General features: G+C 51.1%; 3 protein-coding genes across 3 annotated transcripts; 2 read left to right on the top strand and 1 right to left on the bottom strand.

Moving 5' to 3' along the window:
- The first annotated feature begins 1,908 nt into the window (after positions 1–1,908).
- Positions 1,909–3,869, top strand: LOC149810910 (uncharacterized). Its single transcript, XM_089994082.1, has 4 exons — positions 1,909–2,117; positions 2,385–2,742; positions 3,275–3,454; positions 3,798–3,869. The coding sequence occupies exons 1-4, from the start codon at positions 1,909–1,911 to the stop codon at positions 3,867–3,869; spliced, it is 819 nt and encodes a 272-aa protein (XP_089850208.1).
- Positions 3,870–8,057: 4,188 nt separating this feature from the next.
- LOC149810911 (uncharacterized) lies at positions 8,058–10,894 on the bottom strand. The gene is made up of 4 exons (XM_089994083.1): positions 10,589–10,894; positions 8,942–9,322; positions 8,449–8,565; positions 8,058–8,264 (listed from the first exon to the last, which is right to left on the bottom strand). The coding sequence occupies exons 1-4, from the start codon at positions 10,892–10,894 to the stop codon at positions 8,058–8,060; spliced, it is 1,011 nt and encodes a 336-aa protein (XP_089850209.1).
- A 7,141-nt stretch (positions 10,895–18,035) lies between these two features.
- On the top strand, positions 18,036–21,201 carry LOC149810912 (uncharacterized). Its single transcript, XM_089994084.1, has 4 exons — positions 18,036–18,185; positions 18,431–18,626; positions 19,759–19,838; positions 20,953–21,201. The coding sequence occupies exons 1-4, from the start codon at positions 18,036–18,038 to the stop codon at positions 21,199–21,201; spliced, it is 675 nt and encodes a 224-aa protein (XP_089850210.1).
- Positions 21,202–21,306: the final 105 nt, after the last annotated feature.

A 21,306-nucleotide genomic window follows, 5' to 3' on the forward strand; every position in this document is an offset into this window, starting at 1 on the left:
CCATATGCAGAGCTTGGTGGGAATTTCTGTCTTGTTGCTAGAATACAGTTGACGCACAGTTGTGACTGACCTGTGTGGGTTGCCCTCGTCTTGATGTTGCAAATGGAGCCAGCTTGACATCCACTTTCAGTGTCCCCAGCTCTGAAAACTCACGCCGTACTTCACTTGGCTTTGGGCCATACACTGCCACCACCACCTTGGTTTTGCCAAATTCCGCAAATGCAGATCCTGTAGCTTGTGAGAGAATCCCAGGCTTCATAACTGCATCAAACGTGTCGCCACAGGTAATTAAGAAAGCTTCTTGAACATCAAGGACAGGGAGAGTCAGTGAAAGAGTCAGTGAAAGAGTCGTGAAAGAGTCAGTGCAGCTCAAAATGCACTGCCTCTTTCACGAGCCAAGTCACCTAGAGATTTGTATACCGTACTGCCGCTAAATATTCAACCGAAATCGCAAAAATGGCCGTTTGAAAATTTTTCATCCTAGATCTCCAGAATGTTTTGGTCAAAAAATAGCGATTTGTACTATCTAATTTTCGGGGCTAGCATAATAAATACTCCCGATTTATTGTACCTACGGTTGAATGGTTTGCGGGTTTCGGACAAAGTTTGAATATTAGCGTGATTGAATAGTTAGCGGCGATACGGTACACAACATACACAAGCCAACAGAAGGCGGCTTCGACAACGGCTGAGGAAAATGCGATCTCACCAGGAGAGCTGAGAGGTCTGCATTTGGCATGCACTTTGTAAGCTTCTGAACAAGAAGGCAAGGGCTGGCCACTTTGTCCATTTCAGCTGGCCGTTTCACCTCTTGCCATTGGCGATAGCAGACTGCCAATGTCACGACGAGTGCCTCTGAATCTACACCTATCTTGCAACATGATGGACGGTTCAATGAACGATGTTCCAGTGAACCACCCACAAGCAGTCGCAGCGTCAATTCTCCATGCATGGATCGACCAACACTGGTCATGGTACTTGTTGTCAGGTCATATGTTTGACATGCTTGGCTGGCCAACGGGGCTATTTGCATCACCAATATTTGTAAATAAAGGACCCGTCTGCAGTGTCAGCCAAAGGATCACGTTTGGAAGAGACGTACAGAAATTGCTGCGGAGCTGTTCGGCCCCTCTTCCATCCAACCGAATGCCATTATGTATGACCTGGTCTGCATTCCCATGTGCTGGTGCAGAGGTTGAAGCTTCCATCCTGTGAACTTGTCACGCCACCGTATGCTGTATGAAGCACCCAAATTTCCCTTCCCCGCGCTACTTTGCACCAGCTTCAGCGCGAACGGCTGCAGGGTAACGTAGGCAACTCTGCAACCCTATCAACCATGGAGGCTTCTGCAAATGCCCTTGGCTGCACTTCAAGCTCTTGCAATCGATAAAGTCAAGAGAAGGCATATGCCTGCTTGCCAGACCTGTGTGTTCTTTCACGGAATAAACCTGGCCGACGTAACACGGCTACGAAAGGCTGATACCTAACCAAAACACATCGACCGCGAACTATGACATGCAGCCGCAATGGTGCAACACTTGCTGCAGAAGCTGCTTCATAAATGGGGGCGTGGCCCACGACAACTTGCCAAGTTACTTGGAACCGTAAGGAAGGATTGATGAGTCATCAGGTAGGCCATCATGGGCAGGCTGAAAGCACGAAAGCAATTTGCACGGGAGCTGCGAGCAAGTGTGGAACGAGGCCCAGCTAAAGCAATCGTCAAGTGATAATTTGTGACGTTCGTGGTCATGGCAACACTTTACAGACACCTAGAGACACTTGACAGTGAACCAGTAGGGTTCCTCTTGCCGCCCAACCCCTTGCTCCCATCCATACTGCGACGTCAGGCAAGCACGCAATAGTGCTACACGTCTTGACGTTCACAAGTGACCAAGCACACGCATCACCATGGCAAGAAATCAAGAGAAGGCGCAGTCTATGCTGAATCGTTACCTTGCGGGTAAAGAGGAGAAAGAGAAGGGTCCAAAGCAGCTCCGACCATTCATCGCTAGCGAGGTTTCTGACCTACAGGAAGCAGACAAATGGTATTGGCAAATTATACGAGAGATTGGTAAAAAGGTTTCTGAGATTCAAAACCCAGGCTTGGGTGAACACAGGTGTGCTTCGCCTCTAGCTGGTCGCCTCACTCAGCGAAACAATAAGTGCTATTGAATGAACTGGCTCCCATGTCACATCAGAACGCGGATCTTGGCCGTGTCCAAGCGTGTTGGCGTTGAGGACATGGCTGTCCTTTCTTACATGCCCCTCCCCTCGCCAGCCCAACACAGAGACAGTCGAAAGCATATTCGTGCACATCACCACTTGATGCATGCGAGCTGTGATACCTAATGAACCACGGATGCAAAGGGCGGAGGCCAGTGCAGGTTACGAGACCTCAATGATGAAATAAATAAACGCATCCGAGAAAAGGGGCACTGGGAGGCAAGAATACTGGAGCTTGGCGGTCCTGACTACTCCAAGTCTCGAGCGAGAGTAACTGATAGCGAGGGAAAGGAGTTGGAAGGTGCCACGGGGAAGGGGTCGGGGTACCGGTACTTTGGGGCTGCCAAGAATCTTCCTGGCGTCAAGGAGCTCTTCGAGAAAGAGGCTCCAAAAGATGTACGAAGATCTCGATACGCAATGCACAAGGCCATCAACGCCGATTACTACGGCTTTCGGGACGAGGACGACGGAGTATTGCTCAAGGTTGAAGCGCGAGCAGAGGCCAAACTGCAACAGCGGGTGAGCTTCACCATATTCTGCCTCAATCAACGCCTCAATCCATGTGAAGGTCATCCATGTCAAGGTCATCCACGTGAGGATCAATTCAAGGCCAGTTCTCTGATTTAAATACCGTGACGCCTTACTTGGACAACACGGGATTCTGGATGTTGCCATTCTCCAACGAATGCGGACTGAATCTGTACATCCAACAGGATGGTGTGTGCTCCGTTGTGGTCACATCACAGATTCCACCTGCTTGGACATGTCCAGCCCAGAAGCACTCTCCTGCCAGTTGCACAGGTGTTGCTGCTCGGCATCATTCAATGCTGTCAATGCTGATACTTCCTTTCAGGTGCACAGGGGCTATTGCAGCGCTTCACCAGAACGGTTTCCGAACCCAGTTCTGTCCCAAAAAATCACGCATTTTGGCATCTGCGCCTGCACTACACCGGGGCTGGTGAAACACTGGGCTATTGCCTGACCCCGTCCTTTGGGCGATGCCTTTCCGTCGATTGCGGCTGACGTCAGAAAAGTGTGTCACTGTCTGCAGATACAAAGTGAATGGGAGGCCAAAGAGCTTGAGAGGGAGGAGGCGAGGCGATCAGTGAAACGGAAGCAAGGTGACGAAGATGTGTCGGACAATGGACCGACCTTTGTGTCTTATGTGCCGTTGCCAGAGCAGAAGGAGATTGAACTTCGCGTCATGCAACGCAAGAAACAGGAGCTCATGGTGCGCCTTGTCTCCGACCTACTCTTTCGGCATGTGCTTAGCAATCAATGCTTCACTTTGAAATGCAGCCCATTCTGGGACAGTCCTGGAGGGACTCTGAGCTTGCCCGCCAAGACTGGTGTATGTGACACGGGCAAAGACACATCAACGATGATGCAGATAAACATCATGCTACCTGATCTTTATTGTTGTTTTTGGTCTGCTATACCTTCAACCGAACTCCAAGAGAATTTTGGCAACTCCAAGTGCAACCATATGCTTGTATGAGTGCAGTATTTGACTAGATTGCTCGAGCAAGAAGATGTTGGTGAGATTGGATTCCACACCTGATGTCAACGTGCAGGCGAAGTATGCAAGCGACTCGCTCATACAGCAACAAGAAGAAGCCAAGCAGCTACTGAACGTGCAGAAGTGACAGAAGCAGACAATGGCACAGTGGCCATGCTGGCGATGCAGACTTGGCTTTACGTCATATATTCTGTACATATACTGTACCCATTCTTGAGGATGCATGACTTGGGCAGACCCCACATGACTTGCAGTATTGTCATCTCTCATGCTGCAGAATGCTAGCAATCAGGCGGTGGCACAGGCTGTGTCGCAGGCTGTGAAGTTCTAAGGTATGGCAGATATTCACATCCTGCTGAAAGGCAGGATGTGAAGGCAGCACTTGCCTTCGAACATGGAACCAAGGTTGACTGACACTTGCACGACTTCCAGGGTGCCAGTCTGCTAAAGCTACAGGGCTACAGCTGACTCTGAAGAATGCCGTCACAGAACAAAGCTTTTCAGTACCAGCTTTGTTCTCAGGAGTTCTGCATGGTAAGTAAAACCAACGTATTGAACGGCAATCATGGGTTTCAGTCCCAGCTTTCCCTAGGTTCACTACAAGCGAGGCGTCTTTTCAACGTTCTCTCCTACCTCTCCTGCGGAAACGATTGGCCCGCTTTTGCCAGGAATGGTTGTTATTACCCAACTTCTCTTGGAGCCCCTTAGATGAGCAAACCCAATCCGAGTAAGTGTATATTCTGAGATGGGTGAATGTGGACCCTTGAAACTGATCTCTGGAGACAGCCTGCAACAAATGGCAAGAGACGATCTGAATGGAAATCGAGTTTGAAAAAAGAATAACTGGGGGCCACATGCTGCCGGATGACGAGACAGGAAAGAAGGGAGCGAAAAGGCGACTTGCGCCAACCTCTCTGGGCATATGCAGCCCTGACCCAGCATCACTAACAGCCCCACTCGCCTTGATTGCTTGCACAAACATGCATTATTTGATCCACCGCACGTGGACAAGCTACCAAGGTATTACTACAAGATGCACGCTCGGCCCCCCCACCCTCCTAGGCAACCTCGTCCTTGTTTGAACTTGACTCCTCCCACATCACCAGAGGAAGGAGGAGCTACACGTCCCACGCATGGCACCAGAGACAGGGAATTGTGCGCCCTATCCCTGGAAGCCAAACGAGCGCCAACAGGCGCATTCCCCAGGCCCAAAACGCAGGCCCGCTATGCTTCCAGCTGCAGGGCGGCGGCAGCACTCCTCAGAGATCATGAACGCAGTCTACCTCCCTGCATCCCCAACTATATTGCTGCTATTGCTCAAGTTGCGGACGGCATGCAAGCATGCGGGCTCCAATCGGTCATCGGCAGTAAAAGACCGCACGCCCCGCGATGTGGAAATCAAGTTAGCATGATAAGCCTACCACCCTCCGACCAGCCGTTGACAAACCCCCTGGTGATTGAACGCATTGTCGACATAAAGTCTGGCATCCGGGCACCCCGCTCGTGGTCATTCACAACCGCTGTTGCACGGTTGCTGGTGCGGTCGACCTGTGTGATCATGGATCGGGCTTCTGCAGTGAAGGGGGCATCATCAATGGCATCATCAATTCTTCAATCGCGCTGTCACGCAAAACGACGTGATCATCAACCTGCATTCACACTGTTTGCTTGACCTATCTACGAGGCCATAGCCTGGAGAGCAAATACTGAAACAGGAAAAATTCCCCAGACTCCTTACACAGCTCCTGTGTTGACGACAGGTGGTAACTTTGTTTGGCGAGCAAACACGAGCTACGCTTGTTGCCACATGGCTTCCTACACTCAACACGCAATATCCCTTGCAACCTAAAGGAACGCATCCATTGGGTGAGGGTGGACATGCATTCCATAAAAAATGTTTGTCACTGGACATGGTAGTGTTTGTCACCGGGCATTGTAGTGGCAAAACGTTTTGCGAGGTTGTTCAATGGCATGTTCTCTTGTCATGTTGCCTTGCTCCTGGTCCGTTTGGCAGGCTGTCCTAGCCTGCACATGCTCGATGGAACACGTCTGCTAGGTGTGAAGTCTCGCTAGCCGGAGCCATCAGGCAGGATGTGTGTTGCCCGCGGCCCGCAAGTTGTCTGAATTATCTGTCATTTTATTGCGAAGCTGCCCAGATCTGCGTTGCGCCAGACCCAGCAATTTGCGGGTCAAGGTGCCTGAAAATGCATGACTTTTGGGGGCTAAAATGGGGTCGGACCCCATTCTGGCGAATCACTGGCCCAGATGAAGTCCCCGGTGGCGTGCCCTCATCGCCGAGGGTCACTGGCCTGCCCTATAGGCCTTCCTTCCCCCCCAACGCATTGCTGCGTTGGTTGACTTGCGACCCAGGCAGTGGTACCTTGCGGACGCTCAAGTAGTCATGAGAGCGCCTCTCAGTTCCTGGGCGGCAGTCGCAAAATACACTTTTACCGCAGCCCGTGTAAATCACGTTTCCGTAAGCCCAAGTCGTAAATAACCGGCATGCAAATAATTGAGCAGGGCTGGTAGTCACAGGGTTATCCCGATGGTCTTCCTGGTCGTTGATGTCGAATATTCGGGCTGGACTGGTAGTCATAGGGTAATCCTGCTGGCCTTCTTGGTCCAAACATGTGAGACTCATGCGGAGGGTCGTGCCTACATTGGACCTTGGTTGTCATGCGGGTAGTGGAGCTCATAGCTCGGGTGCATGCGTTTAGTTCATACGCACTGTGATCCCCATGCCGGGGGTATTTGAGTGCTGCAGAGCTTATGCTTGGCGGATGACTTTGCTGCAGGGAAGTGTCTTTTCATGGCCGCAGTAGGTCGTGCCAATGGCAGAACCGTCATTTCACATGGTCAGATTTGAAGCCGGTGAAAGACCTGTTTGACGGTTTGAGACCGCCGGGGCGACGATGAGATGGGCAGCCTGTTCTTCGGGCTTCTAGGGTTCTGCTGGAGGGCCTGTAGTTGGAGTTGCGAGAACCAGATGATGCCACCCATGGCCACTGCCACCCCTTCAGAAGCAGACCTTGAGCGTCAGGCAGAGGTTGATGAGCATACTGGCCTCAGGTGATGGTAACAATAGCACTGATTCCCAAGTGGTCCTTAGTGTTGCCAATGTCCATGTGGATGCGGCATCGATAGTGTTGTGGAACGATGCATCATCTACTTCATCATCTGTTTCATGAGATCCAAATGGTCTCCGGGATGCAGCTGCAAGCGTGCAGACACAACTTGCGAGAGTAGGCGCGACTGTGCACATTGACGTGTGCACAGGTATACGCTTGCGTCATACATCACTGCATGCTGCCACTGGGGTTTATAACAGATCGTGATCTCCTAGACCCTAAACCCAGGCGGTTGATGTTGTGCGAAACGTTGCGCAGCTGAGAGCTCCGACAATAGAGGATGTAAATTTTGATCAAACCAGTGTATATCGTTGTTGGTTTGGGTCTTGTCGTTTCCCCATGTAGGACAACACGCTGTAGAGGAGACCAAACATGAGAGCAAGACGATTGATACCGTGCGGTGCCAGCCGATCATGCTGCGGGTGATCGGTTGAAATCAAGAAGTACGTGGCAACACCTTATGGGATGAGGCAACGTTCATCAGCTTCAAAAAAGGGGTACATGGGGCAACAGTAGTACCTGTGTACTAGGTACTTTGAAACCTACATAAGAGTTGCTGCAAGTGACATTTCAAGGATGTGGAAAGTGATGCAGGTAAGCACGAGCAGACAAGTGAACAGCTGCATGCTGCAAAGCCTATTCCTCCCAGAAATGTGGCGAGAGACAGCTATCGTCAGATAGTTTAAGTATTGTCCACAACTGAACGATGCTAGTATGAAACGAATATATAGGAGTGTACGTGAACAAAGGCTCCACCTTTGCTGTAACGGCAAACCCTGTACTGGCCACATTGCATGCGCGAGTTGCTACTCACAGTAATTTCTAAACGTGCAATTATGATGGCATAATTGCCGTTCTGCATGGCCGAGGGCAGACGAAGGAGAAGGAGGACCAGTTCGCCTCAGGTTTTGCCTAGCCTCGACATGCCCAGTCAGAGTTCGGTGCTTCAGTCAATATTCTTCAGCTTGGTGACTCACGAATTAGTCACTGCCAGGTGCGCCCCCTTCTCCACTGTTATTTGCACATACTGGACAAATCTTCAGTCCCAATCAAGTCTAACGGGAAACTGTGTGATGTCTGGGTCGACTTTTGGGAACGGAGAACAATGCTTTTCTTCTGGAGAAAGAGTGTCAAATAACGAGTGATTTCTTGGATCAGCTGGGTACCTATTGCAGTGAAAACAAACGTCATGGCGGAGTATCAACGCTAGGAAGCACACCGATCAGCTTCTGAGCAGGCATGTCATCACCAAAGAAAAGGCAGCCCCCAGCTAGGATGATGATGGTTTTGAGGTGGCCGACGATGTTGTATGTCAGTGAAGATGTCGCGCCAATCACGAGGAACGTTGAGAGGCTTACCACCAGGCCGAGCACGGAGCTGAGCACGATGGCAAACTGCACGCAGACAGACAAGCACTAAGCAGTGCTTCGCCTGTTAGTTTGCTTTGTGGGTCTACATCCCTGAAAATGCATGATTATCTGGGGCAGAAATGGGGGTCGAACCCCATTCTGGTGAAGCACTGACACTAAGCACGCACGCACGTAGTGAAAATGAGAGAAACATGAATGCACAACGCACGAGCTCTTGTGCACAACATTCAGGAACAAACAGCCATCCCGACCCCAAATGTCGCCTAGGCTGTGGGTTGTAGATCCTCCTTGATAAGCTGTTCTGGGCTGCTTGCTGTTTGCAACTCTGTGTTGATCCACAAGATCAGCACGGTCATAAAGGACATGCACAACGCTTCATTTGACCCGAATGTTGGCCCTCGGAAATTTGGGGGTCAGGGTGTCTAGGGATCCTGGTATTCGCTGGGACAGTTATTCCTGTCAGGTGGGTGGGGTCAAGGTATGCTATGCATGATTTGACCCGGGACAGCCACGGTGCATATACAGGGGGGACGCCGTCGCAACTGCAGATGCCGATTGCGGCATGCGACTATCTCGGTAACTCACGAAAGGATGACGGGGATGTTTGCAGGTGCAGGTTGCTTGATGATCCACTCTGGCTATCGGAATCTTCCACAAGCACATGTGTGCAGGCGCACAAAATGCTACTTCCGCAAGCGTACCACAGCTCCTAAGGTGTAATTGAATCCTAAAACGGTGTCGGGTGTAGCGTGCTGAAAGCCGACAGGCTCCACGCATGGGACGATGGCTACAAGAGCCGCCGCGGACAACGGGGTCGAGTAATACAGCAGCTGGAAGCTTCCAATGCCGAGCTCCTTCTGCTTGGAGCCTGCCCAGACCTGGTACAGGGCTGTGGAGAGCACAGCCCCTAACCCCACCAGCAGGCCCCTCATGTTGGAAGCCATCTGAGCATCTTGCACCGTCGCGAAAGCGATCCCGAAGCACACCACGAGCACCGACAGCACAACTCGCACGGATGGGTACTTCTTGAACAAGACGGCCTCCAGCACCAGCACAACGGGCGCCACGAGGATTTTGCTGATCTGCAAGCAGCCGCACAGAGGATGTGAACAAGCAGGCCGCGCTTTCCACCAACCCTCGGGAACGACATCATGCCCTTGGAGTACGTCGCCAGGATTGGGCGGTAGGGACGTGTCCTTGAGAGACACAGTGTTCGCTTGAATTTGGTTGATTGTGCAGCGGCCGCAAGGTTGACCAAGATTCTTTGGATGAGATGTGGGTGCACATGCCAATGTGATATGTACTATTCACGTGCACTCCTGACAAGACGAGTGGGCATTGCAAACTGGCTGCCGTTGGTGTTTGAACCATCTTGAATTTACGTAGAAAGGATCAATAACAGCGCAGGTCGAATGGCATCAGTTGTCCTAATAAATGGGAATTAGTTGCAAGCGCCTGAAACGACTTCGACCAACCCAGACCCAGTGGCCATAAATACTCACTTCTCTGGGTGTCATGAAAAACACCAGAGTGATTTGCCTGAGTGATTTGCTACATATTCATTTGTTGAGGACGGCAGGCCTATCAATGGACTGAAAAATGGCCTGCGTCACCAGTCACGGGAACGTTGTTCGCGGTGGCGCTTCCAACCAAATGAGATGCAGAGTTAGCTCAACCATACGTGAACAACGTGGTGCAGGCGAACATGGACCCTTACAAGCGCACAAATTTCCTTGAAATTGCCGACGGTAGAACGAAAACCTGAACTTGCGCATGCGACATGAGACGGACGGAACTGAGGTTTCCTATGCAGCCATGATGAGCAGTGAACAGCCTCCAAATGCAGTCGCGTGTTGCAGCAGATTTTCACAGTCTGTAGGCCCAATTAGATCAGTCCTATCTGGAAACCTTCAGCCTGAGACAACAGTTTGCGAAGCGCGAGTTAAAGCTCGTGGGGCAGACATGCAGTGAAATGAAGGCACAGAAACCTAGCTTGTGTGCTGCTGTGTCACCTTGAAACCTACAGATGACATGGTGCAGTGGCATGCAGACCTCCATGAACGATTGCTGTTGGATAGTACTGGTGATTGGTTTGTGCCAAATTGACAGAAAGAAAGCATCCCTGCCTGAGGAGAGAAGTTCGTGTTACTAAGATCTGATAAAACTAATGCAGGCGCTTGAATCGATGCAATGGACATTCTGTCAATATGCAGCTTGCGTTGCAGGGTTGCTTCTACCAACTCGACACATTCGCATCAAAGTTGTCGACAGCTACACTTCAAGAGCTAGATGGACAGCGGTTGTGTCGGAGGCAATCACTGGGACCTCAACAATAACATGAAGCTTACCTGGTAGAAGCCAACTGTGTTCATGTTGAGGTTCCAGTTGCATAGAACGATGTAGGCCACAAAAGCGATAGCAAGTGGCGCCACCTTGATTAGGGGCACATCAGGTTTCCGAAGTTTGAAAAGATGGAGCGACGCAAACAACCTCAGGCCCACGATGGTGAAGAGCGTGTGTATCAAGGTAAGGGTGCAAGTGAAGTTGAAATAGAACACGCTGAACACCACCTTGTTCGCAAACACAATGCCAGACGCCGACGCGATGTTCAACAGAGCATAAGCCAAAGGCCCTACCCATTGTGCAATCGACATCACTGCTCCCAAGAAGGCGACGAAGCTCAACCTGCGTCACGTGTCCGTGATCACGCGCTTCATCTCTCCCGAGTGCACTGGGCGTCAACAGATGCGTGCGAAACTACAGCAACGTGCTAAACCACTAATTCATGAGCGGCACAATAGCGAAGGGTGAGCGTACTTCCAGCACGTCATACGACGGGCATAGTACCCACACAATAACTAGAGCATGTCCAATCTCCATGCTGTCAGGCTGAATACTTTACGAGCTCCTGCGTCTCTTGGAGTATGAAGCAGGCCAGAGCTTTTGCGCTGCATGTTGCGGACCTAAAACGTCAATGTTGGGTTGACGTTTGGTCGACGTATCGATAGATAGGAAGGCCGTTTACTCTCTTGTTGCAAAAACGCCGTCAGGCATGTGCCACGACTTCTCAACTCGGACCCGATAACATCATCATGATTTGGTTTACGCAGTGCTTTCAATTTGTTTGAACGTCTGTGCGGCTCTTTTCATGCAAGGTCGTCTTGTTGACGGCGGTTTCTGTAGGTTAATTGTGTAGGTTATGGTCTCAATTTGTCAGATAGATACTTGTGAGATAGATACCAAGGCAAGTCTGGATTATGAAGGTTCTGACCGTATTCACGTCGACGACTCCCTTGCAAGAAAATTATGACCCGAATCTGCTTCCAAAGCTTGGCTGCAAGTTTCCTGTCAACTTGAACTTGCTCGATATGCATTGGCCTCTGCACGTGACATACACTGCGCTGCGTGGTTACCTGCGGTTTGTCGCCCAGATAGTTTGAGCGTTGAGCATATAGGTGCCACTGAGGACTGGCATATTAATGTTCGGCGCTTTTTTCGCGTTCTTTGTGCTTTGCAGCCATGCCCGCAGACCCAGACAGACAGCCATTTTATTGCCCATATCCAGGTACTGCCCCCATGTGAATGCAGCAAATGCATGTAGTGTCTTTGCTCTTCTACACTTTCCATGTGCATTAACTGTTGATATGTTGCAGGTTGTAAACGCAAGTTTGCATCGCTATGGAGGTTGAAAGTGCACTACAGAGCTCCTCCGAATGAGCGAGGCTCGGGCAAGGAGCGAGGACACGGGGTAGAGCTTCCCATTTGTCCTGCATGTGGGGAAGAATTGGAGCCAGGAAAGCATCACAATAAATGCAAAGCTGGTCGTACTACCAACCCTCCCAGTAAGCGAATTCCGAAATCTACCACCCCCGCAACACGCCACATCAAGCACAGAAAGACATCACACGAGCCAGCGCGCAAGAAGTCAGCAGCGTTGGAAGACCAGGACAATGGACCAGATGAGCCCAGCTCGTCTTCTTTTCCCATGGCGGAGATGCCTCTGTTTGCACCGCACGCCAGCAGTGGTGCCAGCGTACTGGCACCAGTTCTTCACGTTGACGTCTCAGGAGCGATGGAAGCACAGCCCTACCAGGGTCAATACGTTGTACGCTCCTTTCCGAGTGAAGCAAGTGTGCATGTACACGTCTGTCGTGGTTCCGCCACCGTGTTGTGCTCCAGCAGTTCACAACCGCAGCCCGTTCCGTATTATTGGTGATATTTGGGATTTGGGGATTGACGCCACTCGAGAGATGCCAAGCCTCACATTTTCAACAATTGTTTGCTGAACTGCTCGAACACTTCTTTTTCTGAGCAGGATGTAGTGTCCTCGATATGTGTCGTTGTTCTCCGACTGCTTTCATGAGGTCACAACGAGCCAGTGCAGTCTTTCAAATGTGTTGCAAATGAGTGTTAGCCCAAAAATAAACTTGGCAGTCACCTGTGTGGTCAGGATATTGTGACGACGAAATGAAGCTGAGGGCCTTATCAGTGCAGTACCACCTGGTTGTGCACTTAGGGTGCACTTCGATGCCATGCAAGCAGACGCTGGCTTAAATATTCTGTGTGCGATTTAGCAAGCTATCTCTCATTACACAAGTCAGGTGCAACCTGTCTATGCCCATCCACGCTCTTTGGATGAGGTGCAAACGCAGTGCATCAAGTGACCCGAACACCCATTTGCAAACGCTTTGCAAGCGCACGTCTCCTTTCATTTCCATGCATGTTGTGAGTATGTCATATCTACACTACAATCTTCAAAACATTTCTCAATCCTGGTATGTGAACGCAATTTCACGCGTACATGGGAGGGACTGGAACTATGGACAAGCATGGGATCAATATCTCTTCTGCACCGTCCATGATGCCGAGCCATTAGAAACAACGTGAAAATCTGCACTAGGAATTCAGTTTACCCATTCAGCCAGTGATGATCGTTTTGGAAGAGTGGTCGCTTGCAGGTACCTCCCCTATTTGCATGTGCTCCAAACAATGCCGGCAGCAACACGCAGGTGTGGCTCTGAGCCCGGAAATGCTGTGTTGTTTGACAAATGATGGCTTTGTTGCTATCGGCCAAGCCCATCAGTTCTGTAGCCTATGGGGTTTGACAATGGCACATGACAATATCATCTTCATACCTGCACCACGTGGGCGGATGAAGCCAGTCTTTTCATGAAAAGACTCGGTCTGCATGAGAGGCAAATTGGCCAGATACGTGTCGAGATGCACGTTCGCCTGCAAAGCTGTGGAGGGTAGTGCCTCTATGTTTTGCAGATTCCGCGTTATCATCGTATGGCCTTCAAATTGATGCAAGCAGTTGCGTCTTCGTTTATCACCTGTTGTGTCGCAGTGCTCGCCTCTCACTTATGGCTATCTCCTGCGCAGACGACCGCCTTGGGAGACGAAGAGTTGTCTGTTCAGTGTGAAGGTCGGGAACATGTCTATCTAGTGAAGTGTGCATTGTTGTGCACAGAGCAATGGTTGCCTTGGATATCAAGGTTGGTGGGATCTCAACAGAAATGTCTGCTGAAGGGTAGAGGTTGGATAGATGCATTTTTTGCATGCATCCGCATGGATCGACATGGAGTTTAGCAACTCCTAGTACTACTTGGGAATCAGTTCTACCAACGCCATCAGGATCAGCCTGACTTGCCATCGCCTGACCTGTATATGCTGGCTGTTGTATCCCATCAGTTTTACACCCGTATTCTGGGGTATTTGCTGACAATTCCTGTCAATGCAGCCAACGGCCGGCTTCCCAGCGTTTGATTTCGGCTTCTTTTCGGGACATCAAGGAAACGGCGCACACTCCGTCTTCCAGGGAGGCGGCAGCATGATGGAGATGCCGCATCACTCAGAAATGCCATCATCGGGGCAGTTGCGGTCTGACGAGGATGGCCGCAACCCCGACACGCACGATGGCCACCCTCTCAACGCAGTCAAGTCGGAACGCGTGGACGGTGCAGCTCCGTCCCGCTCGCTCCCGCACAAAGACCCCTCCCTCTCAGCGCAAGCCGCGGCGGAGGTGCTCTACGAAATCGGCCGAGCCGACGGCGATGGCGGCGATGACTCACAGCCACAGCTGGCGTTCCCGCACCCCGCGTTCATGATGCCGATGCCAATGACGGTGGGCCCGAACGGCATGCACATGCTGGCCATGCATGACGGCAAACTCCAGGCGCCTGACTGCAGGGGGGGGGGGTGCGATTTACGCGAGTCCACCGCTGTCGGCACGCCGGTCCCAAGCTCACAGTCGCTCGATATGGATATGGAGATGACGGGAAAGCTGGGGCCGGTGCACGGCACGCCGGTCGTCTCGTCCACTGCGGAAGGCGTTCCAGTGCAGGGCTTCAACGGGGGAATGCCACTCATGGTGCCGTGGGGGCCGATGGCGGGGATGAGCACCGACCAGATGATCATGATGACGCCTCAGGGGATGATGGGCGTCGTTGGCAGCTCAGTGTCTGGCTGTCCTATCCTCGTGCCGCTCAATGTCCTCAGCGGCAAAGACGGCGAAGGCGCGATCGAAGGCGGTGTGCCGATGCACATGCTCAGCAACATGACGATGCCGCAGTTCACACAGGAGGGGCTTAAAATCGAGATCCAGGGCGGCATGATGCCACAGATGATTGCAGTGCAGCCAGACGGCACTCCGCATTTCATGCCGGCGCACATGGGCTCCGTGGGTGACATGATGTCCATGCAACAGATGCAGATGGTGCCGTTCCCAATGCGAGCTGCGGAGGGGCAACCAAATGAGCAGGGCGCTCATTGTAGCGTCACTGGTGTGCCGGACACATCACCGTCTCCCGACGCCGGCGGGTACGTTGCTTGGATCTCGACTGACTTGGTGCAGCCTGCAGAACACGAACGAGATTGAACATCCGGGAGCACAGCCACTTCGCTCGTTTCTTAGCTCGTATCGTCGCTTGTGTAGCCACCTTCATCAATGGGCTCTCGCTTCAACACGACTGCGCTTTTGTGACAAGTCACCGAGGCCGTTCGCTGTGCAATGCTTTAATTGCACCGGCGGTGCTGCATCACTGTCTCCTTACTGCCGTGAGAATATTCAACCAAGCATTGCCATGATTGAGTGCAACCGGAGGCAGTGTGCATGTAAGACAGGTACACAGGGTCGGACTATGACCGATCAACCAGTTCGCCATATCCCAAAGTGTCCCACAGCGTGTCCGTGGTGTGTGCAGGGTGACAGACGAGGAATGGAGGAATGCTGTGAAAAGCGTCCAGATGAGGTTTCAGGAAGCCACCGAGCTGTCAGCGACATCGTAGGCAAACCGAAAGACTTCGATGTCGACTGCAATGTCGACTGCGGCAACACATCGCATGTCCTTGATCTCCGCAAGTGCGCCTGTGCCGGAGCAGCGCGATGTTGCCCTACCGCTTTATCGCTCAACAGCTTTCAGTCCCTCGAAGGCTCTTGCGCGGGACTCATCCTTCGAGGTGGGGCGCTGAGTCATGTGTGCTTGAGGCAGTGGGAGCCCCCCCCCCCCGCTTTTGAGCCAAGTCGCATGATGGGTCGTTGAGCTGGAAATAATTAGTCCGCATGCAACGTTCATGCTGCCTGCAGTCACGATCATAGAGGATGCGGGTGGTGTTTCTGGACAAGTTGAGGTGATGCACCTCTTTCTACCTTCACTTAGCATTGGGCTTGATGTGGAGCTGTAACCCCTGCTTGAGGATGCCCCCGTTGGAGATGGCCCTCATCACAGGAGTGCTCGACCTGGAGTGTTGCCCCCTTTAGCTAATGCCTGGATACTTGGAAGCATGGCCCGCGTTTCGAGTCTGGTCAACGAGCTCTTGACCACAGTTTTAAGTTTGCGCAAGCTTCAAGCGTGCGCCGCAAGAAGGCTTGTTTCTAATCTCCGTGAGCGGCTGTAGCTAGTTGAAGAGATGAGTGATGCAATCTACAGATAAGTTTTGGCTGGTGTCTTCTGTAGAGCATACCTTGGGTCCTGTTTCCTTTTCCATGCGTCCTTGACCTTGTCAGCACTGCACTTGCAATGTTGTGTGCCACATCGAACTGATGGTGTCGCCATTTTTGGAACCGATGGTTTCACCCTGATCGGTATGACTGCTCGGTGTACCGATGGGATGCATTGTGATCCTGGGTGAGGAGCCTTGCGCGATGCATGTCGAAGCAGTGCCGCCTGTTTGAGTCTGCCGTTCATTGCCTGTTTTCATTTTCGCGCTTCTGATGGGAATGCCACAGTTCCCTGGCGCCCGATTTCGTCATGTGTTCCAGTACTTGTGTGGGTAGAATGATCTTCCTGCTCAGATCAGATGTGGCCTCAGCAGCAAGGTTGTTGCAGGCTTGTTGACTTGTCAGCGTGCGATTAGTTGCATCGCTCAATCATCATACGGCCACCTATACCCCCCGTGCGTGGTCGCAGATTTACGTCTTAATCTGCAGTTTGCGTTTTCCCGATAGTTGGTGCATGTATGCTCTCGTCGACGGCTGCGTGGAAATTTAAGTTGTCCTGATGGTGCATGTTGTCATGCTCCCACTGTTTCCATGGAAACAATGGAGTGATATAATGTCAAGCTATGCGCCTTCCTTGGAACTCGTGGCAGTACTCAACGTCAGTGCCTCGCCAGGCAGTTTGCTTTGTGGGTCTACATCCCTAAAACTACATGATTATTCGCGACAGACATGGGGTTCGAATCTCACTCTGGCGAAGCACTGCTCAACATCATTCCTTCAAGGAAAGTAATACCGCTCAGCATGGGGCGGCTGCTGCGCAACCAGTTGGATGTGATGTTTGCAACCCCTGCTTTTCTCTCTGAGCTAGGACTGCCGAACATAACGACCCCTGAATGATGTGTGCTTATTCCAAATTCGGAGTCATCCTGAAGACTTTTTGGACGCCAGATGAGTGGAGGTTTACTATGCGTTCACCAGCTTGAGCGCCACAATGCAACACATTTCGGCTGCAATGAAAATAAGAAATCAGATCCCATAAAACGACAGCCTCAAGAAGGCTTGGCAACTTTCAAAGTGGTGCACAATCCTCCTGGCTGGGTAAGGCGGCGAGCCACACAAGGAATTGTTGTGGTTACTGTCATGGTTCCTCTCCTCCACACACAACTTTGCTTTAGCGCTCAAAATTGATGCAACAAGTGTCCAAGGAACCACCGTGAACAATTCCAAAACTTATATTATTTCTTGATGCGTTGGAAGTTGCCACCTTGAACACCCTCAGCTCCATAAACGTTTGCGGGAACTCTGCCAGGGTATCGCCGATGGTTGGCAGGTCTCCATTTCCATTGACAGGGTGACCTGCTTTCAGAAACATGTGCCCCTCCCAAATATCATTTGTATGTGTAATCTTTATGTGTGCGTTTGCTTGTATCGACGTTGAGCGTGTGCATGGCCATGCACGTGGGTGGTTATGACGGGCCAGCCGGGTTCCGATAGGCACACGGCATGAGGCCTGCTCCGGCGTAGTTGCCCTGCACCAGCCTGGTCACCATGGCAGCGAGGAAGCGCCGTGATTCCACAAGATTGCTGCGATAGGCACTGCACCGACATTGTGGATACTTTCAGTGGACATCACTTCGTTACCATCCACTCTAAATGTCCTCAGAGTGCCCTATCCTTACACCGCTGAACAAGCTGTGACATCGTATCAAATTCACCTCTGTCATTCTCATCCTGTCGTGGCTCTCGTGTCTGTTCGTGAACGTCGCGGCAGGACAGCAGTGCACCATCCCACTGTGACGGCTGGCAGCAACCCACAGAGGGACAGACGCCCTTAGCGGAGTAAGGGCTTTGGGAACATGCCTAAAGCACCTCGAAACGATGAGAAGTCTGTGCTTGCAGCGGTGGCAACTCAGCCGATGGATGCGGATGATGTTTTGCCAGCTAAGCCAAAATTTACACCCCTGACGGCCAAGACAGTTTGCGGAGGGAAAGTTGAATTTCGAAGGGTGCGCTCAATATCGTCGGGCCCTTTGCGCAAGTTCTTAGTCGCATGACGCCGTCGGCTTCCGCAGTTATGGATGACAATTATGCCCTGCAGGCACGCCAACATACACACAGCATTATTCAAAGAACATGCAAAACCTGCTGCAGCCGTTCTGATGATTCATGAACTGTTGAAGAATGCGTGCTTGGGCTTCCGTGCCTCAGCCATCCCGTGAAGTCTGTGCTGATGAGTCACAATCCTTTGCAGATAAGCGTCCCACAAAATCGCATGACTCCACTGAAGGGGGTGTGGATGGAAATATACAAGATTGTCACCGGGCAACTGAAGCTGGATATGCGCATGAACTTGAAGACAAAAAAGGTGGAGATAAAGACCACAAAGGAGCAACGGGACGCTGGTCTCCTGCAGAAAGCAGCGGACTTCACACATGCATTCATATTAGGTACGCACGTTCATAAGGTGGAGTAGACCAGGTAAAGGCGCTTGTGAGGATATGCATTCAAGCAACGCTGACAGGCGTAACATGGGCCTTTCCCCTCACCATGCCTTGCGCATGTACGTGCTAGGCCATACATGACAAGGCCTATGAACGGGACTATGAAGGTCAGCCATAGGGGTAACTTGTTGGAATAGAATCAATCAGCTATATCTTTATGCCTATTGCATTGCCAATGCCATTGGCATGCCCGCGATATCGATTTTCACACACACTGGTTCCCAGGCAGTCCTTGGAGTTGCCAATGTTCATATCGATATGGTGGTGTTGTAAACCGATACATCATTACATCACACAGACAATGGCAGGAAATAGACACCAATTTTTAATAAAGACAGCACATTCGAAGTGATACAGCTCATTGAACGTCAGCGGTCGGAACAAGGAAGCCTGTCATAAACGCGCGGCCGCTGGCACGAGCTAAAGCTTGAAGAGAACGACGGTACTTGATAGCATTGCCCCTACATAGGCCGATGCTGAGTTCCCGTAGCGCATTGGTGACAAATCCATCCTTGATCTCGTCACCCCCAGCACTCGCTGTTGTCGCCAGGGTATTGAGCAGCTCCATCGCCAGCTTGCCCAGGCGGCCGAACGTCTCATGCGACAGCGGGCTGAAGGCGTAGCCAAACGATCCATCATTATCATCACTAGGTGATCGTACAGTCTGCTAGGATGGCATGTTATTTCATAAGCAATGCATAATCGGAGTAATTGTGTGAGTAGCGACCCGCGCATGCACCGTGGCTAGTACAAGGCTTGGCTTTACAACAAAAGTGGAGAGTCTTTGTTCTCATACAGTCCTATGTATATGTTGGGTACTAGCATCATTCAGAGGTCGGCAATACGAGAAATATATGACGATCGCTTTTCTCAATGTACATCGTGTATGTTCATGCAGCTGATTGATCACGCAAGCACTAAAGACACGGTTACATTCATCTGACAGAATGCTGGGAGGACTCCCCTGCCAACAGTGGCGGCAATTATATGGTAAAGCAAGCAAGTAACAGTGTCCACATTTCTGTGTGGCATCATGGTGGTGTGACTCTGCAAGATGGATATGCTGTGTGATGTGCAGGATTTGATTTGAAAGACGCCATCGCACTGGTGCGTATGGATGACCTGTACATTGAAACATTTGAAATCAAGGACGTGAAGGTGTGATCCATCGTCAGCTGCCTGTCCACTTCAGAGCGCAACATCATGTGTTATGTATGTGCTTGTACTGGGGTTCTCCAGTTCATAACAAGTCTTCGATTAGTGGTCCCATGAGTCATCTGTGATGCGCCAGCTTGCAGTTCTAGCATGCATGCTCGGATCGCCCTTATAGCGGAACTCGCGAGGCTTGCCTCGGGAATTTTATTTCCGAGCCACTGCTTAGGGGGCATGAAGGCCATTTGTCACAGCTCACGTTATACCACACGCATTCATGTCTGGATGCCACATGATCGTGTGAATGTATCGAAATGATGTCTGTTCGCTGCAAGTCAACGTTAGTGACTGCTTGACCAACATTACCTTGGTTGCCTTTTGAATTCTGCCTACATGACCTTTCGGCATGTCGCATGCAAAAGCCTGATGTATTTTCATTTCTTAAATCTAATGGTACTGGTAAGTTGCTGGTAAGAAGTAAGTTACGCACTCATTGTGGCTAGTACAAAAATTGTTGTTACACCAATAGCTCCACTTCTGGTTATGTACCTGGCTGGTATGTGCTCGTGCCGGTGTACTCTAGTTTATAGATAGTCTGCGATTTGTGATCCCGTGACTCACCTGTGATGCGCCTGCTTGCCCTTCTAGCATGCGTGCTCGGATTGCATGCTCGCCCTTAATAGCGGAACTCGCGAGGCTTGCCTCAGGTTTTTTGTTTCGAGCTACTGCTCAAACCTGGTATACCTGGTATGCATACGGAACTCGCATCATTCAGTTGTGGACAACACAGAGAGGTATCTGCCGATTGTCTGTTCTCATATTCGGAGATGAACATGAAAAGGATGGCTGTAAAAATGATGAAGGCATTGTGTTGGGTTGGGTACGGCTTCATTCACTGCTGTGAAGGTGGCGAGGCGGCTGGTAACGGGGAAGCCTGCCTTTATTTTCACAAGTGCTTCCCTCAAAGTCTTTCCTTGAAGACAATGAGTTACGCTGAGTGTTGCACACATCCAGACACTCTACTTTCCAAGCAGCATATTGACGACGAGCATTGATGGCTGGCTCCGTGATTATCCGCTTGCGATTTTGGTTCGGCAGTTGAGTTGTGTTTTCTGTGCAGACGTTGCGGGGAGAGCATTTATCGCGAGCGATTGGCCGGATATCAGGGAAGGATGGCAAGACCCGGTTCACAATTGAGAACGCTTCCAGGACGCGCATTGTCCTGGCTGATACCAAGATCCATATACTGGGCTCCTACCAGAACATACGCGTTGCACGAGACGCGATTTGTGCACTTATTTTGGGATCACCGGCTAGCAAGGTGTACACTAAGTTGCGCAACATTGCTGGTCGTTTGAACGACAGTTGATGCGTTGTGGTGCATCAAAGAAATGCCATTTGGATTGCACAGAATTGAACCGGTGTGGATTTGCATCGCTGCCTTTCCACACAATGTCTCCCTCCATTACCCAGA

Source organism: Nuphar pumila, unplaced genomic scaffold (genome assembly GCF_984573655.1).
Source record: "Nuphar pumila unplaced genomic scaffold, dmNupPumi1.hap1.1 HAP1_SCAFFOLD_174, whole genome shotgun sequence".
In the NCBI taxonomy this organism is placed as follows: Eukaryota; Viridiplantae; Streptophyta; class Magnoliopsida; order Nymphaeales; family Nymphaeaceae; genus Nuphar; species Nuphar pumila.

What these genes read in the sequence shown, in the direction of transcription:
- LOC149810910 (XM_089994082.1), top strand. Translation starts at nt 1,909, where the DNA reads ATGGCAAGAAATCAAGAGAAGGCGCAGTCTATGCTGAATCGTTACCTT. An exon ending in CCAGGCTTGGGTGAACACAG is followed by an intron (nt 2,118 to 2,384) that starts GTGTGCTTCGCC and finishes AGGCCAGTGCAG; the next exon opens with GTTACGAGACCTCAATGATG. An exon ending in GCAAGAAACAGGAGCTCATG is followed by an intron (nt 3,455 to 3,797) that starts GTGCGCCTTGTC and finishes GTCAACGTGCAG; the next exon opens with GCGAAGTATGCAAGCGACTC.
- LOC149810911 (XM_089994083.1), bottom strand. Translation starts at nt 10,894, where the DNA reads ATGTCGATTGCACAATGGGTAGGGCCTTTGGCTTATGCTCTGTTGAAC. An exon ending in ACACAGTTGGCTTCTACCAG is followed by an intron (nt 9,323 to 10,588) that starts GTAAGCTTCATG and finishes GGCTGCTTGCAG; the next exon opens with ATCAGCAAAATCCTCGTGGC. An exon ending in ATTACACCTTAGGAGCTGTG is followed by an intron (nt 8,566 to 8,941) that starts GTACGCTTGCGG and finishes GGATCAACACAG; the next exon opens with AGTTGCAAACAGCAAGCAGC.
- LOC149810912 (XM_089994084.1), top strand. Translation starts at nt 18,036, where the DNA reads ATGCCTAAAGCACCTCGAAACGATGAGAAGTCTGTGCTTGCAGCGGTG. An exon ending in GGAAAGTTGAATTTCGAAGG is followed by an intron (nt 18,186 to 18,430) that starts GTGCGCTCAATA and finishes AATCCTTTGCAG; the next exon opens with ATAAGCGTCCCACAAAATCG. An exon ending in TTGAAATCAAGGACGTGAAG is followed by an intron (nt 19,839 to 20,952) that starts GTGTGATCCATC and finishes TTTTCTGTGCAG; the next exon opens with ACGTTGCGGGGAGAGCATTT.